The 17718-nt window shown below is 46.8% G+C and overlaps 1 protein-coding gene across 1 annotated transcript in view; it reads left to right on the top strand.

Annotated features, from left to right (window-relative positions):
* Window positions 1-17718, top strand: part of LOC147614793 (dynein-1-beta heavy chain, flagellar inner arm I1 complex-like) — a 245393-nt gene that overhangs the window by 158950 nt on the left and 68725 nt on the right. Inside the window, exons 39-40 of the mRNA XM_086780141.1 lie at window positions 5052-5196; window positions 15088-15264. Coding sequence (XP_086636267.1) covers window positions 5052-5196; window positions 15088-15264 — 322 coding nt within the window. The remainder of the gene's footprint in view (window positions 1-5051; window positions 5197-15087; window positions 15265-17718) is intronic.

Here is a 17718-nt window from a genome sequence, read left to right on the forward strand (position 1 = left end):
GCGAGCACCTTATTGTGGGTATCACAATACATGAAACTCCCTTGATCCATCTCTGAGAGAAACCCATACTGCTAAGAGTACCCTGAAGGAAGTTCCAATCCACTCTATCATAGTCCTTCTCAAAATCCAAGAGGAGAATGGCTAAGGGCTGATTACTCGCTTTGGTCCATTCCACGGCCTCACAAAACTAGAAAAAGTTATCAATGATGCTCCTTACATGTAAGAATCTATTTTGAGTATCATGAATGACATCTTGCAAAATTGGCTACAATCTAATGCTCACTGCCTTAGCAAGAATCTTATATGCAGTCCCAAGTAAGGTGATATGTGTCCATTGGCCAATGAATGTCTTATCCCCACTCTTAGGGATAAGATAAATAAGCCCCTTAGTGAGAGAAGAGAGCATAGAATCTGTGTCCCACATCTCCTGAAGAGCCGATGTGATCTCAACCCCAATCGCATCCCAAAAGGTAATGAAAAAACAGGGGAGAGGCCATCCTCCCCTGGACACTTACCATGAGGTAAGGCATATAGAGCATGACTGAACTCTTGCATAGAAAAAGGGGCATCCAGAATGGCACACATCTCCTCAGTGATCAAATGTGGCAATGCATTCCAAACCTTTCTCTGTGGCGTGTGTTTCAATTTAGAGTGAGGCTCACCACTAAGAAGCTAGCAATAGAAATCAGTGGGAATCTCTCTAACCACATAAGAGGATGTGGATGAAGAGTGCCATGTGAATCCTACAAACTACTTGACACTATCTTTCGCATGAGATGGGTCATGAGTAGCAAAGAAATGTTTGTTGGATCTTCCACCCATCTGGGTCTAAAAGGATCTTCCACCCATCTGGGTCTAAAAGGATTCATGGGTGGCTTGGATGGCACCTCAGACACTCGTGCCAGGTCTTCTCTCACTGAGGGGCTCTCGCATTCGTATTGATAAGATTGATGCAACTATTCTGCATGAGTGGCTTTATGGTACCTTTCACGGAGACTATCATCCGAGTTGGCTGGGAGTTTTTTCAAGGATCGGCATACCTCTGCAAGTCATTGCTCTCCGGGCCAGGAGGATACAGATTGCCTCATTTATTTTATCATGCTTGGTGGGAGATTGAGGAGATGTAGTATGGAGGAGATCATCCCAAATACTAGGCTTAGTCCAGTGAGGATTGTTGGTCGCTTGGGGAAGCACTGGTTCATTGACCCTTCTCCTCAGATAGTTACTCATGGCTCTTGGTGTTTGTGGCTATATGGTGGCAGTCCTATCAGATATCTTCAATGGGATCCAGGAGACTGGGAGTGGATTGATGCCTTCGATCCTTTGAAAAGCCTTCCTTTTTTTTTCTTTTTTTCTTTTCCAGAAAGGAGACTTCTATTAAGTATGAAAAAAATTTACAAAATGGAGATTTCACACCAAGAAAGGCGGAGATCTAAACCAATCAGGAGCCCTCCTATGCTGCCAATAGGGTCCCGAATAAGAGGATGTGAAAAAGATACCAATGTCCCACTCTCTCATAAACTTGCCGCGCTTCCTCTCCGCAGCCCTCGAAGATCCCTGGATTCTAGCCCAGGTAGCCATGATGGTGTGAATAATATCACTCCAAATCCTGCAAAGACATTGAGAAACAAGAACGAGAGTATCCTCAATAGCCTCGGTGCATCTAGCCTTCCAGATATTCCAGGCTGAGATGCTAGCAATAATCTCCCAAGAACTGTCTAACCTCTTTGCCGGAGGGACAAAGTGTGAAAGTGGCAAATCTTGAAGATAACACTGCCGAGCAACTCCTTGCCTAACCATAATGGCCAAGTCCCCTCGAATCTCAGCTGTGGCAACCAAATGATAGAACCAAAAGAAATGATAGCATCCCTCTTAATCCTACCAAAGAGGTGTGCAATCGCAGACCAAACCATCTGTGCTTCCCTGCATCCCCATAAACAATGGTAAACTGACTCCGAAACTCCTGCACATCTAGGGCATGCTGGGCAGTAACTGACCTCCACTAATTGGTGGCCAAACCACCATGAAGAGAAACCCAGATAAAGGAGGAAATCTGTGGCTTCCTATAAGAATTCCACAATCTCCACCAAAAAACCCTCTGAATGTCAGTCGAAATGCCGTAAGATTCTTAATGGGGTCTAAGAGTAGGGACACTCTGAATGTGTCCCAAGATAAGATGTTTGGCATTCTGTACGGTATAACGGAAAAAAGGCATGCTTTTCAAGGGGTTACAAGCATCCTGCCACACCCACTCACCGGGGTCCCAATGCAAATGTCTGATAGGGCAGCCACCATACAACCAAAGGCTAACACTCTCTGTGATCATCCCCGGGGGGGGGGGGGGGTCAACAAAGACGTGCTTCCCTAACCTGCCAACAACTCTGGCAGGATGAATCTGGGGGCCCTCAATAAGGTCCTGCACATCACATCTCTCCAACTGCAATCCATCCTGTACAGAAAAGAAGACCGGTACATCATCCTCCCTAGGCAAGGGGAGACCCATAACAAAAGGAACACCTGTCCCAGAAAAAACCCCAAACCAAGAATGATGACGGTCTTCCAAGAAAGATCCGGTAATCTAGTGGTTGGGAATGGCTGCGTCAATTTGTGCAATCCTCCGACTAGATCTGTGAGCCTCTCAAATGCTGCGTGAGATCCAATCTCTATACCTCGGTGAGGCTCTGAAACGGGAGAAGTGAACTGCATCCAAAAAAATAAAGCGTGAGCTGAGAGTCTAGTGACTAGTCACCTCCGCGAACAGGGACACACTTCATGAACTGCTGCATGAGAAAGTCCTTCCACGGCTCAGAGCCTGGAAGAAAGCCCCTAACAACCAGCTTACACAGCAAAGCCTTACAATGCACCCCAGGGTCAATGATATTCAATCCCCCTTCCTGCTTAGGCCTGATAATGGTTTCCCAAGCAACTCTAGCCTTGGTGTGTGCATTTCCATCAAGCCCTGACCAAAGAAAGTTCCGAATAAGGTGACGAAGCTGTCCAATGCAGCCCTTATGAAAGATCCAGCACGAAGCAATAAACCAAGTCGTGGCTAGCAAAACTTGGTTAACCACCAAAGCTCTAGAGGCCAAGTCGAGCTTCCTCCTACTCCAGTGATGAAGTTTGCTTTTAATGCTTAAGAGCACTGGAGTAAACTGTTGTGCAGGGGAGATGTCAACACCCACTTGACAACCAAGGTATCTAGCAGAGCATCCTCTCTCAATCCAAGTAAAACCAACATCTGTACCCCAATCTGCAAGAGGAGAATCACTGATCCAAAAACCAACTGACTTATGCCAATTGATAGTAGCTCCTGATGCCAAACAAAAGGCCTCCAAGGCTGTCCGGAAAGCACATAAACAAGCATGTGAAGCCTGAAGGAACAACGCCGTGTCATCTGCTAACTCACGGTCCAATAACTCTTGCTCCGTACATAAAGGTAGCCTGAGACCCACAACACCAGGGGCAGCCTGAAGAAACCTGCTCATAGCCTCAGCTACAATGAGGTACAGTAAAGGGGTGAGGGGACAACCCTGCCTCAGTGAACGGGAAATCTGAAAACGCTCACCATGCCCCCCACAGGCTAAAACAATGCTATGAGCCTTCCTGTATAGGCAAGACACACCTCTAATCGAGATTTGGGAAAACCCCATGTGTGACATAGTGCCCTCCAAGAAATCCCAATCCACTTTGTCATAAGCTTTTTCAAAATCAAGCAAAAGAATGGCAAGAGGCTGCTGACTAGCCTTTGCCCACTCGACAGCTTCCCAGAAAGAAAAGATGTTATCAAATATACTCCTTCCTTGGAGGAACCCATTCTAGGTATCATGGATAGTCCTTTGGAGAATCGGCTGCAACCTTATACTCAAGGCTTTAGCTAAGATTTTATATGCAGATCCAAAGAGGGTGATGGGCCTCCATTGCTTGATGTCAGTCTTGTCCCCACTGTTGGGGATAAGGTGAAGCAGCCCCTCCGTGAGGTATGGAGGCATCATACCCGACACCCACATTTCCTGAAGGGCAACAGTGATAGCATCTCCAATATGATCCCAAAAAAGAATAAAGAAGGTGGGAGAAAGACCATCATCCCCGAGGCACGAGCCACTGGAAAGAGCATGCAGAGCGTGAAGGAATTCATCCTTCGAGAAAGGGGCATCCAGGGAAGAACACACAGCATCTGTAATGAGCCTGGGCATGCACTCCCAAACTTTCTGCCGTGCCACATCTCTCTGAGGGGAGGGCACCTCTGCAGTCAACAAAGACCGATAAAATTCTGAAGCAATATCCCTCACCTTATCGGGCTCAATCTGAACCTCACCCTGTGAATCCTACAAGTACCTCACAGAGTCCCTGCTATGGGAAGGCCGGTGTGCCGAAAAAAACTCTTTGTAAGCCTTCCTTTTTTCAGTTTCACTAAGGGGAAGAAGCGGGAGCAGCAGATGGGAGAGAGGCGGTGGGGGGCAGAGAAGAAGGCGGCAGGTGGGTTCAGCAGCATGGGCTCACTGCGCAGGTCCGTTTTTCTAGACTTTCTATTGTTGAGATTGATGTTGACTCATGCAGGAACATTGAATTGCCATGCAATCCAGTAATCATGGAATCAAACAAAAAAGAAGGGAACCAAGTGAGGCTCAAAAACAATTTTCATCATGTCTCTAAACCATGTGCAATCCAGTGTGCAATCAAACAAAAAACAAGGGAACCAAGTGAGGTTCAATACAGTTTTCACCATGTCTTTGAATCATGAATATGGTCTCTAACAAAATGCGACTGAGATTTTCAGTGAGGAGGAATTCTATGATGCCCTTAATGCTGCATCCTCCATAATCTGCCACCTGACAATGTTGTCATCTTCTTTATCTGTTTGGTTTTTGAACTTGGTATTCCACAGGAAAACAGCACTTGCAGAGAGTGAAGTTTTAAATGCAACATCCAAGTGTATTAGCAATAAATTTGCAGATGCTTTTTCATCACTATCTATGAGTAATTTAGTTTCTTAAATCATCTTTAATGCGCTCCCTTTCAGTATAATAACTTCTTTTAATCTTTCTTGCCAGGTATCCTGCATCAGGTATTGTTTATGATTACTATATCGATGTGAAGAAAAAGAGTTTTGTACCGTGGGAAGAAAAACTATCAGGATCTTATAAAGTTCCACTTGGGGCACCGTTTTTTAAGATTCATGTTCCAACAGTGGACACAGTGAGTCTTAGTCTCATGTCCTTCAAAAATTTCATGCAAATGGCCACCTATAACTTTTGTTATAATAATTGATGCACTCGTAATCCAACAAACCAGCAAAATAACTCTTTTTGAAAGCTAGAGACGTTGAAGTATGGGGATTTCATCTGATTAATTGCATTATGACTTAGCCGTTCCCACATGGCAACAAGAGAGCTGCCTGCTGTGATCCCTCCCCATTCTCCTCCTTATTTGCTTTATTTTCTGCTGTTTCATCCCTTAATGCTGCATGTCCTGCTCATGTTAATTCTTTCAGCTTTGCAAGCTCTTGGTAATGGGCGCCCTTTAACTCAGCTACTTCCCTGTCATGTTCTTCCTCTTAGAATGTCGGATTATCCTCGAGGATGATGAATGCATAGAATCCCATGGGGCTGTTTTTTTTTGCTTGCTTGCATTGATAAGGGCTTCCATTTTGTCAATGACCTCCTTCAGTTTTCCCTGCAGGCCCTTTCATTTCGGAAAGCAGGTCACTGGAATGGCAGTTTGCAGTTCTCTGGTTTTCTGGTCTCCTGTGTGACTTGCAGCAAACATGGGAATTTGGGAGAAATCAATTCAGGGGAAGAGAAAAAGAAAGAAGGTTACATTAAACGTCCTCAAAAGACCCACAGGGTCTGTGAGACCAAACAAAATGGTAACATGGTCATGAAAAGGGAAAAAAATATAGACAACTATCCACATGCACAATGATGATGATAGCTACATAGGAAAGAATATATCACCTGTCACTACAATATGTGTTGGCATGCAGCCATTACGGGCCACACTTCCATAGGGACCTGCGTATGGGTTTTACCCAACATAGGGATCTCTTGGCACTATGCCCACCGGCACTGTGTCGCCACCGAGCATTCCAGGGTATTAGATAATTTACCAACCCCTCACAGGCATTACACCAGGGTATTAGATAATTTACACCAGGGATCTCTTGGCACTATGCCCACCGGCACTGTGTCGCCACCGAGCATTCCAGGGTATTAGATAATTTACCAACCCCTCACAGGCATTACACCAGTACCAACCCCTCACAGGCATTACACCAGTACCAGCTTATGTGCCTACTCAAGGATTTGTGCCTCGGCCAGGCATTCCACCTGTGCCGAGTGCCCAGCCTTATATCTCATCTTATGGATTACCCTCGTCAGGTCCTACACCTATGCCGGGTATTAGTGGTTATTCTGGATATGTTTAGTTGTCTTCTTCTGAATCAAAGCCCTACAAAGTCTTTGATCCAAGATCGAACAAAGTCTTCGTTCGTCGAGACATTGTCTTTGATGAGTGGGACTTTGCCTTCTATTGACCATACCACCCGAACAAGAATCTCCGACTGCCACATGAACCCAATCAGTGGACTGTACTACACCACTTGACGACAGCCACCCATGGACCCTTTACCCCGCTAGTACCGATAGACCAAGCGAGATTCAAGCATGCTTCCCAGGGATACCCCCTTGGACGGTCCTCATCAGTCCACCAGGCTCAATCCTCGTGCCTCATTTGCCTCTGTGTTTTTAGTAGACTATGTGGTGCATGATGAGCCATCATCATGGAAAGAGGCAATCAAACAGCCCATCTGGAAACACAAGCTATGGAACAAGAACTCGAAAGCATTGATTGTAATTGCACGTGGTGCCTTGTGGACGCTCTCATCATAAGAAGGTCATTGGAACCAAATGGATATTCCGCATCAAATTTAAGGCCGATGGTACCTTGGACAAGTACAAAGCCTAGCTTGTAGTGCAAGGTTTTCGCCAAAAAGAAGGCATTCATTCCGACGAGATCTTTGCACCTTCAGCTTGAATGACGAGCATCCGTATCAGATTCAATCTGGTCGCACACCACAACTAGCCAGCCTACCAGATGGATGTCAAGAGTGCCTTCCTAAATGGCATTCTCGAGTAGGAACTCTATGTAGACAAACCTCCGGGCTTCCCACTCCTTGGGCATGAGGAAAAAGTCTTCCACCCGAGTGGTATCATTGCACCGACAAATTTCTACGCTTTCAACCATCCCACTGTGATCCCAATATCTATATCCATACAGATCAGGGGTGGTGTGCTACCTAGTTTCGTATGTCGATGATCTCATAATATCTGGTTCAAATCAAGACAAAGTGTCACAGTTGAGACAAACGTTTGAGATGAGTAATCTCGGTCTTCTCTCGTATTTCCCTGGCATGGAGGTGGTCCAGCATCCTAATGGTATTTTTGTAACACAACAAAAGTACTATCTTCAACTCATACCTTCCTATATTCCTGATGGTGCTATCCCTGTTGCCATCCCACTGGATCCAACCATCAAACTTACAAAGGAAGTGGATTCACCGCCACATGAAGAGCGAGCCTACCGCCAAGTGGTTGGGAAACTCATATGGCTCACTAACTCTAGACCTGACATTTCCTATTGCACATCCATCTTAAGTCAGTATTTGAATGCTCTGAAGGAGCCACATTGGAGTTCAATGATGAGGGTTGTTTGCTATCTAGTAGGTACCTATATGTTTAGACTTCACTACAATCGTGGGATCACCCTGTGTGGTTACACGGACTCCCACTAAGCCGGTGATATCGATTTCTGGCATTCTTATGGTGGTTATCTGTACTCACTTGGATTTGGCCCTTTCTCTTGGTCTAGCAAGAAGCAAGATACCGTTGAAGGTTCTTCAGCTCAGGCTGATTATCGGGCCCTCTTTGATGCCACCAGTGAGGCTATGTATCTCTGTCAGGTTCTTGAGCAGATGTGTGCGCCGTGTTCCCATGGACACCGCTACTACCATCTATGTCGACAGTCAGAGTGCGATTGCCCTCGCCGACAATCCTATTTTTTATAACCATACCAAGCATGTTGGTGTTCATTTTCACTTTACCAGGGAACAAGTTGAGCTTGGTACCATCAAGCTCCAGTACATTCCTACAGCGGACAACCAAGCGACATTCTTACCAAGTCCATCAATCGACCTATCCTCGAGCGTCTTCGCAAGCCAATCAGCATCAGTCCTCCACCATTACCCTGAGCATCTTGAGAGGGGGACCAATCCTCACCAGTTTTCTATCATTGTTGTAAAGGGCGCATGAGTAAGTGAAAACCCCGTGTGGGCACTGTTTATGTGAAAACCCACTGCTTATGTGAAAACCCACTGCATAGCATTTACGATCTTTTATAACCTTTGCATTGCGTCCTGTTTTTGGTGTTTGGGGTGCATGTGTGAATGGAAACCCATGTGGGTGTTCATGCATGTGAAAACCCCTTGCATTGTGGCATTGATTTAGTATGGGCCCAAACTCAGAAGACTTTACAAAAGACGAAGAGAAGAACGAATGATCTACACCCACAACAACCAAACCTACCCAAAGCCAAATACTTCATCATGTTCCTCTTCACCCAATTACTATCTTCATCATCTTCTCTCATGGTCATTTCATTTCATGGTCCCCTTTTGGCCGGAGAGGGGGTGTGCAATAACCAGCCCGCCCAAAATGGCCCAAAATAAACAGCCCATGAAGGCCCTCATTATTGGCCTTACAAAAGGCCTAAAAAGGCTCTTGACCAGGTCGGCCAAGCTGGCCGATAGGGCCAGCCGACTTGATCTTTTGGGGGGAGCGAGCCCTATATAAACCATAGTCACCAGAAACGGGAATGAAAACGACGAACACATCGAAACGTGAAACAGTTGTCGCTAGAAATCGGGACCGGCAGGAACCGATTGGTGGAGTCGGCTAAGTATAAATTATTGGAATAGACAACGAACAAATATGAAAAACATAGAAAAACGTAAATAACGAACAACAATAGGAATTTGAGACCCCTTGATTTATAATCAACGAAATTACATTGGGATAAAAGTTACAAAAGTCTCATAAGTGAGAGGCTAGCTCAAAAACCAGAATAAAAACCTTCCGGCTCGAAAAAAATCATGATCATCAGGCTCGTTGGAGCCACAATCTCCTGTTGCTGTAGCAGAAGAACTAGCAATCATGTTGGGTGGAGTAGAGGGCTACTCCATCCACTCCAAATCCTCTTCGTCCTCCTTGGATTTCCATACATTTCTCCATGCATGCAGCTAGGCATGCCTCCTTCCAGGCTTCCATCTCTCATCTTGTAGCTGTTTGTACATTTCCTCTACCCGGTTGTCTTTGCCTTGTATCCAAGTCCTGATAGCATGAATCTCCTTTTGATGCTGGTTCAATGTCCTGTCTATTAGCTTCTTTTGGTTTGAGAGAGAGAGAGAGAGAAAGAAAGAAAGAAAGAAAGATATATTAACATCTACGAGAGGCCAAAGTCGGCCTATGAGACAAAAAATAATACAACTGTGTTCTTCCGGCCATCGAAAGAAAAGAAAGAAAAGAGAAAGTGTGCATGTGTCTGGATACAACTGTGAAAGGAAATGAAATGATATATTACCGTCTTCAGAAGGCCAAAAAGGTTACAACAATTGGTGGATCTGATACAATGTCTGTGTAAGAAAAGCCAAAAACAACTAAACAACTAACTAAAACTGAAACAACTATGAGGAAAAGTAAGATACGAGGAGCTCCTTATGGATAACATTTGGGAGGAAAACTCCAGCAACAAAGGTAAGCATCATATACATCACTATCCAAAGATGTCTCTCATCGTTCGATGGCGGACATCCTCAATGTCCTCCATGGTGAGTACTCTGACTGGACATCTCCCATGCCGTGCTCGTATGGTCCTGATCCTCTGTTGTAGTCTCCGCCGGTGTCGAGATGGGCCTCTCATCTTGGGGCGCCTGGACCGCCCCAGCTCTATAGCCCGATCAATCAGTGTACCTCTGGTGCGGCTATACTCTGGGGCTAGCTGCAATGCTTGCTGGCCTGACTGCTCAATCTTTGGTCGAAAGAAGTCTGTAATCTGTCTCTATAGGTGTCTCTCCCTCTCTGATCCCCTCTCTCTCAAGAGACCCTCTCTATGTCTACGCAGCTCCAGCAAGTATAATCCGAGGCATCTCTGATCCTGGTATCTCATGACTCTAGAAAGTGGTCTGAATTCCTCTCTGAATAGGCAGTGAAAATGGCCTCGTATCTCATAATATACTGGACAGTGACATATGTAATGTAACTCTGTCTCTGGCTCCATCTGGCACACAGCTGACAAATCCTGGCCTGAGCTAGTACTCCTCTGAATCTGCCAATCTCAATCTCTAGCTGGTGTAAGGATGTGCGCATCTGACCAATAACACACCGTACCCCATGAGAAAGATGAGTATCCATGTAGCTGGGTCTAATCACAAACCCATCCTCCGTGAGCTGGAGAAGATGATCTCTATAGAAAGCCATCTTCGTACCAAGCTCGTGTGTCGGCTGTATCCATGTCCTCCTAGTGTCCAGCTGAGTCAAGTCCTGCCTGATAAGTCTGGTAATCTCTGCCCGTTTGAGAGAGAAAGAAAGAAAGATTTTATTAACGTCTTCCAAAAGACCGAACTCCGCCTATGAGACAAATCGGAGTACCTGTATGGGGTATCCTCTGTCATCCCAACAAAATGAAAAAGTACTGAACAAAAAAAGCTAAATCTGGGTGTGCAGGGGATGGAGCTCTACTACTAGGAGAATGCAAAGCTATATGCATGGAGTATAGAATCATGATATGCAACCTAGCTAGCTCCATCCTGTATCATACTGGGGGTATAAAATGGTATACATCAGTGAAGGGGGTGTCCACAGCTCCCTGAAGAACATGCCTTGGTGTGCTCTGAAGCGAGCCAGTCGCTCCGCTCCCTCTCTGTGAAACTGAGCTCTGATCTCTGTCATCTCTCTCTGGTATAGGCGTGGTGTCCGAAAGCCAGGTGTCCTCTATCTCCTGCGGGCTCTAAGTGTCTCTGCTCTCTAGAGAGTAATTCCGTGCCGTGTAGGGGCTGGAAGGGGGATGGATCTCTGAAAAAAATGTAGTAATCTGTGTTTGTCGCCCCCCCTCTGGAGCTGTCTGAGCCTGTAATAATGTCTCTCTGTGGCGCTGTATGTCTAGAATGTATCTCCCCAGTATGCGCTGGTCTGCTGCCTCAAAGATCTGGCGTAGGGAATGTGGCTCTCTGAATAAAATGGGATATCTCTCTCAGATGGCTGTATATGCTCTGCATCTGCATACATAATGCTCCTCACTCTCCACCTCCTCTCTGCACAATCTGCATACCCTCTCCTCTCGGGGGATCCGTGCTGCTCTGCAGTCTCAATCTCCAATCCGTGCTGCTCTGCCAGTCTCAATCTCCAATCGGTGTGATGAAACTCTGAGCTGACTGATAGCCACTCGGGAGCCGTCTGGTAAAAAGCCCTCCATGTATCTAGGCCTCTCTATAAATCCATCATCAGTGATACTCATGAAGTGATCTCTGTAGTATAGCATCTTCGGTGGAAGAGGCTGTGTAGGCGATATCCATGTCTCTCGTTGTATAGAGCTGCCATAGATCCTGTCTCAATACTCTGTTCCTCTCACTATGAGAGAGACGGATATGTGGTGCATCCCTGTCATACTGGAATGGTGGTAGATGATCCATGTCTAGGCCATGCTGTGAGAACCAATGTGTGACCTGTGCATACCATGATCCTCTGTCTCCTGCCTCAGCCAGCTGTCTAGATGCCTCAAAAGCTCTGTATGACAATCTGTCCTGTGGCATCTCTCTGAATCTGTCTAGCAGGCATATAGTCTGAAATATGACCTCTACCATCATAGGAGGCGCAACAAACTCTGCGCGGATAATGTCATGAGGTACTGACGGTTTGCTGCGTATCATGCGTGCCATCATGAGGGCCTGTGGTCTCTCTATCTGTGTCCACCAATGGGTAGCAAGGCCTGGCGCCCATATCGCTGCTCCATACATCAATGCCGGTGTGACTAATGTGTCAAATAGCCACCCCTTCGTCCGGGGCTCCTGAAAATGCGCCTGGTGGCACTGTCTCTCTAGCATAGCCAATGCTGCATATCCCCATGTCAATCTAGCTCTGGCTGCTGAACCCATGGTGAAGCGTGTGGCTGCTGCAGAGAAGGTAACCCCTAGGTACACGTATGATGTCACCACCTCCACCTGGCATCCTGCGAGAGTGAATGTCAGCTGACTCCTGCCCTGTCTCGATGTATGAAAGACCATAACCTTGGTTTTCCCAAGGTTCACAGTAAGACCCCTCTGTGTGCAGAAATCATCGAGTGCATGTAGATGCTGCTGTAGACCACCTGGAGACTCAGACACTAATACAATATCATCAGCATAGAGCATAATATGTAGTGAGGTACCTACTAAATCAACTCCATCTCCGCCTCCCCGTGTAATGAAGTCAGCCACCTCATCAATGTATAACCCAAATAGCGTGGGGGAAAGTGGGCATCCTTGCTTCACACCAATGGTGCTAGCAATAGTCTCGGACATACCTCCTGGACATCTGACTCGCCCAAAAACTTGCTCATATAATGCATAGATGCCCCATGTCATATCTGTTGGTATGCCAAGAGACTGCAGTCGCTGAAAGAGCCTCTCTCGTGGTACTGTGTCAAATGCCTTGCAGAAATCCACAAAGCAGCAATAGAGCTTTCTCTTCCTCACTCTAGCCTGATCAATCATACATCTCAAAGTGAATACATGGTCAGTGGTGGTAGAGAAAGCTCTCCTGAAGCCTACCTGCCCTGATGAGCGTAAACCTGCTCGCTCAGCATATAAGCTAAGCTCTTGCTCCAGCACTGCACCATAGAGTTTGGCCAGCACGTGGCCAACCATAACCGTCCTGTAGTTGCTCGGATCGAGCATATCCCCTATTTTGTGAATCGGCACAATGGTGTGCATCGTCCACTCCGCAAACCCTCTGCTAGTGCCCTGTTAAACAGGTGTGCAAGAAAAGGAGCTAAAGAATCTACTGCATATATGAGATGCTCACCCTACAGGCCCATATGGTCGGCGGCCCGTCCATGCTGTAGGCGGCGGATAGCTTCCTGTACCATCGAGTGGGTAAAGAAGCTAGCTGTGGTAGGTCGAGGCTCCTGTGGGCTGAGGTATAGGTGGCTGCTGTAGGCCCTCTGCATATTAGCTCTGAGTGTCTAGATATGGTCAAGAGTGGAGAAACCTCTCCTGAACCCTGCCTGCCCTGATGCACGTACGCCCTCTCTCTCTGCCCATCTACTCAACTCCTGCTCAAGAATAGATGCATATAATCTAGCCAATGTGTGACCAATCGTGATGGTACGATAATTCCGAGGAAGCATGGGATCCCCTGACTTGAAGATAGGCACAATCCTGGACATATTCCAAGTCCCAGGAAAACCCTCGCACATGGCTCGGTTAAACATCATAGCAATAAGCTCTGCAAGCACATCTCTGGCATGAATAAAGTGTTCTGCTACCAAACCATCATGATCATATGCTCTCCCAGTCCTCATCCTGTCAATAGCTTTCCTTACCATCTCAGCAGTAAAGAAAGCACGTCTCTGGGCATGGCTCCGATGGGTCTCGCAGGGGCGGCTGTCTTGGTGCTGTGTATAGGGATGCTGCATACTCACCCCAAATTTCTGTGGAGGTAATGGCTGGTGATGGTGAATGCTCATGGAATAGTCTCCATGCCTTGCCTGAGTCCTGACTCATAAATAACTGATACAAATCCCTCTCTAACTGAGCAAGATAAGCCCTCTTCTTCCGTCGCACTAGGTGCCGGAAGGTAATCCGTGACTGTCTGTGTGAGTGGTAACACCCATGAGCACCTCTCTTTGTAATCTGATCCTCATCTCTTTGCACTCCTCATCATACCAGCTGTTCTGGGGCATGTTCCCAGATCGTCTCCGTGTAGGCTGACTATGGGGATATGCCTCTGATGCTGCAGCATGAAGGATCTCTATGAATATCTGAGTGAGCTCATCTAATGGCCGTCCCGGCTCCTCGGCACATAAGCGTCTGTATATCTCATCCGTGTACACGGTGTCAGTCTCCCTCGTAAAGGTATAACGAGTGTGTGTGGAGACCTGTCCCAATGGAGCGGTGCTGAACTAAAATGTGGGAGTGAAGGACAAGATAGCATGATCCACTGCTATTCCAACCAGCCTAGTGCCTACCATAAAATCTTGAAAAGAGGGAATGAGACTGGGCTGAGCCATAACATAGTCCACTGTACTAGCACCATGCCGATGTGGAAAGCTAGTGAAACCGCCCGATGTCGGGGAATCTCTGTAGGCTATTCAGGATGGCCAATCCATGTGCAGTCCCCATGTCTATCAAATACCGCCCATACACTGTATGGTCCTCATCCTGTGAGAGACTAGATAGGGCCATATCCCTAACATCAAGCTCCCTCAACATCTCCTCTGAGAGGTATCATAAAGTACTGTCTGGTTATGGGCGGCGGTCCTGGCATTGAAGTTCCCCAGGAGAATGGTGTCACCATCCTTGGAGAACTCCCAAATGTCATCATCCAAAATAGAAAAGGGAGACTGCCCGCTAGGTGATGCATACACTGATGTACTAGGAGCAAAATAGCATATAGCAATGTAGAGATATCTGCCCGTTTCTGCCCTCAGTCTAACCCACATGTACCTAGCCTGCTCATCTTTGCGGACTATATGTATCAGTGGCTGTAGCTCCTCTCTAAACAATACGGCCACTTCTCCTGAGCCCCATCCTCTATGCTCTGAACGAGTCTCCTGTCTACAAGCTGTCTCCCATCGGTATCCACTAACATGTGGCATGGACTGTCCAGGAGCCTGATGCGTCTCACAGTAGAAGATGATGTCCCTCTCAGTGAAACTATCCTCAAAAGCCCCTACATCAAGGCGTAGAGATCCATTACAATTCCAAGTAGCAACTTTGAGTGAGAGAGAGAGAGAGATTATTTGCTTTTGCTTTACTGATTTTGATGGTGTAATCACAAGGTGAGGACGAGCTACATTCTAAAGACATTGATTCTTACAAATAAGCATGCAATGGTGGTGGGACGAGTTGGAGTTGGAAAAACTTTAATTGTTGAATCAATTGTGCACAGTTTGCCAGATGGTCTATCGACAATGACAATTAACTTTTCTGCTCAAACATCTTCCAATAGTTTGCAGGTGAGACATCTATCAAACTGATTTTATTGTGTATCCTCTGTATGTTTGTCAGCAGGTTTTTTAAATTTGATGTAACCACAAATAAATATATGATATTGATTATGTAATACACGTGGTGTCACTTTCAGTGGCCCACATTTCACTACGCTTCCTGCAGCACATGCCAGATCGACACAGGGATATGCAACCTTGAGCTTACTTGAGCGGCTGCGTGTTACCATTAGCACCTGAAGCCTCGGAATTCTCCTCCACACCTCCTCCCCTAATTCTGGTAGAGAGAAGAGAAAGAAAGAAAGACCCAAGGAATATGTGAGTGTGCGGTCTCTGAGCTCCCCCCCCGCCTTGTTTCTCACTTTTCTGCCCCCCTTCGCCTGCCTCCCCCCTTCGCTTTTGTCTGTCACTCTTCTCCGCCCCTTCACCTGCCGTTTCCCCCCTCCCTCCTTTGCTGTGTACGCCGCCCTGCCTCCCCTTCGCTTCCCCAGCCCCGTCCCCCCCTTCGCCTGCCCAGCCCCCCGTCCCCCCTTTTTGGTTTCCCAGCCACGTCCCCCCTTGCCTCTTCTCCCCCCCCTTTGCCTGCCCAGTTAGTTTCCCCCCTCCCCCCTTTGCTTCGTTGTGCGCCGCCCCCCACGTCTTCCTCTATGCATGCCCCGCCCCCTCCCCTCTCTGTTTTTGCCCCCTGTTTCCCCTTCTCCCTGCCTTCCCTCGTCCGTTTCTTCCTCGTTCTGCTTTCCTCTCCCTCTTCGCACAGGTGAATTTTGTAGGTTCTTTTGGGTGTTTCCTTCTCGGGCCTCGGCACTTTCTGGTCTTCATCCTCGGGAGGACTCCATGGCAGCCGCTCCATCAAGCCCGACCGAGGCCGCCGTTGCTTGCTTATCTTTTCCGAAGCGGACCTTCAGATCCTCGCTACGACTGTTGCAGCATTAGAGGCCTCCACCCTGGTTTGCAAAATTGTCGGTAGCCGCCCTGTGCGCGGTGTCGTGCCATGGCACGTCTATGGTGTGAAACCATGCATATGAGGCCATTAAATGCAAATCCAGATGCATGGGATTCAGTGCCATGACTTGAGTCATTATATGATGCCTAAGTACATATGTTCATATTGTAAATGAGGTTCAATAAGACGAGCTGAGGTTGAGCCAGGTCTCGAAGCCTCTGTACATAAGTGTGGTGTGAATCATGGAGTTTTTATGCTTATGGTAGACCTTGTAGTAGGGAACACCCCTCTCAACATGTATGGGAAATGTGAGAGCATGTATGATGCAAGGATTGGTTTTGAAAGAATGCCTTTTCGAGATATCGTGTCCTGGAATGCCATGATTTCTGTTCTTACTCGGAATGAGCAGAACAAGGAGGCTCTGGGTTTGTTAGATGAGATGCACTGTTGGAGGCTGGGGGTTGGCCCGGACATTAATAAGGCAATGATGAAGCTAATGGAGGGAAAGGTCTTGGGTGGTGGCTTTCATTTCCACCACCCAGAATTAAGAACAAGGCTGGGGTGTGGATGGGTGGTTATCAACACCAAGGACCTCCATCATGATTAAGGTTGGGAGAGACTAGAGAGGGCGGCTACTGCTTAGCTAACTGTGAGCTTTGAGAGAGAAGGCAAGGGAAGAATCAAGAGAGCAAGAGCCCGTTTGCGCTTCATGCTGGCGTCAAATATGCTGCTTGTGGCCCAGTTGTGAGAATGTCTTGGCGGTGTTTCTATACATGCTTCTTCTATGGATGCACTTGAGAGTTGTTGTGTCGTGAGCAGGTTGTTATTGAGTGTTTGCTAGAGATGTGAGAATATGAAGGATTTGAGTGCAGTGTGTATCTACTGAAACCGGGGATCACTCCATTAGAGTGACCAGGGTGCGTCATATGAGAGTGGGGAGTGATGCGCATCACTCTGATAATGATTATGTGGAACATGCTTTTTACAAAGGCAAAAGCATCATTCGCATGACGCCTAGCAAGGGCAGCAGCTGCAGACGCAAGGTGGTGGCTTGCGTGGCAAAAAATGCGATGGATTTTTTTTAAAAGGGAATATCCGAATATTAAGCATGAAAAAAGGAGGCGCAGCGTATTTTTAATTTAGGAAATCCGAATTTTTGGCTGCAAAAGGGAATGGGGACCGAATTCCCTGCGGGAAAGAGAAGAAAACCAGAGAAACGGCGCATATTGAAGGGGGGGGGGAAAGAGAATCAGAGTTGAATTCGACCAGAGATTCAAAAATTGTGAGGAAGGCTACTGTTTAGGGCATCCGGGGTTTGAATTAAAGAGAAAAGGAAGCACTATCGAATGACATGATCTTCAAAAATCTCACAATATACGAGGAAAATGATGTCAAAAACAATACGAATGCTGATTTTGGCGCATACTGCAGTGAAGCAGAAATGGGAAAAGCGAAATTCATAAATTCGCTTCTTCTTTTTTACTCTGAGATAAGTAATTTTTTTTGTTTTGTTACTTACG

This window comes from Cibotium barometz, chromosome 41, assembly GCF_041138505.1.
Source record: "Cibotium barometz isolate CiBa-2024 chromosome 41, ASM4113850v1, whole genome shotgun sequence".
In the NCBI taxonomy this organism is placed as follows: Eukaryota; Viridiplantae; Streptophyta; class Polypodiopsida; order Cyatheales; family Cibotiaceae; genus Cibotium; species Cibotium barometz.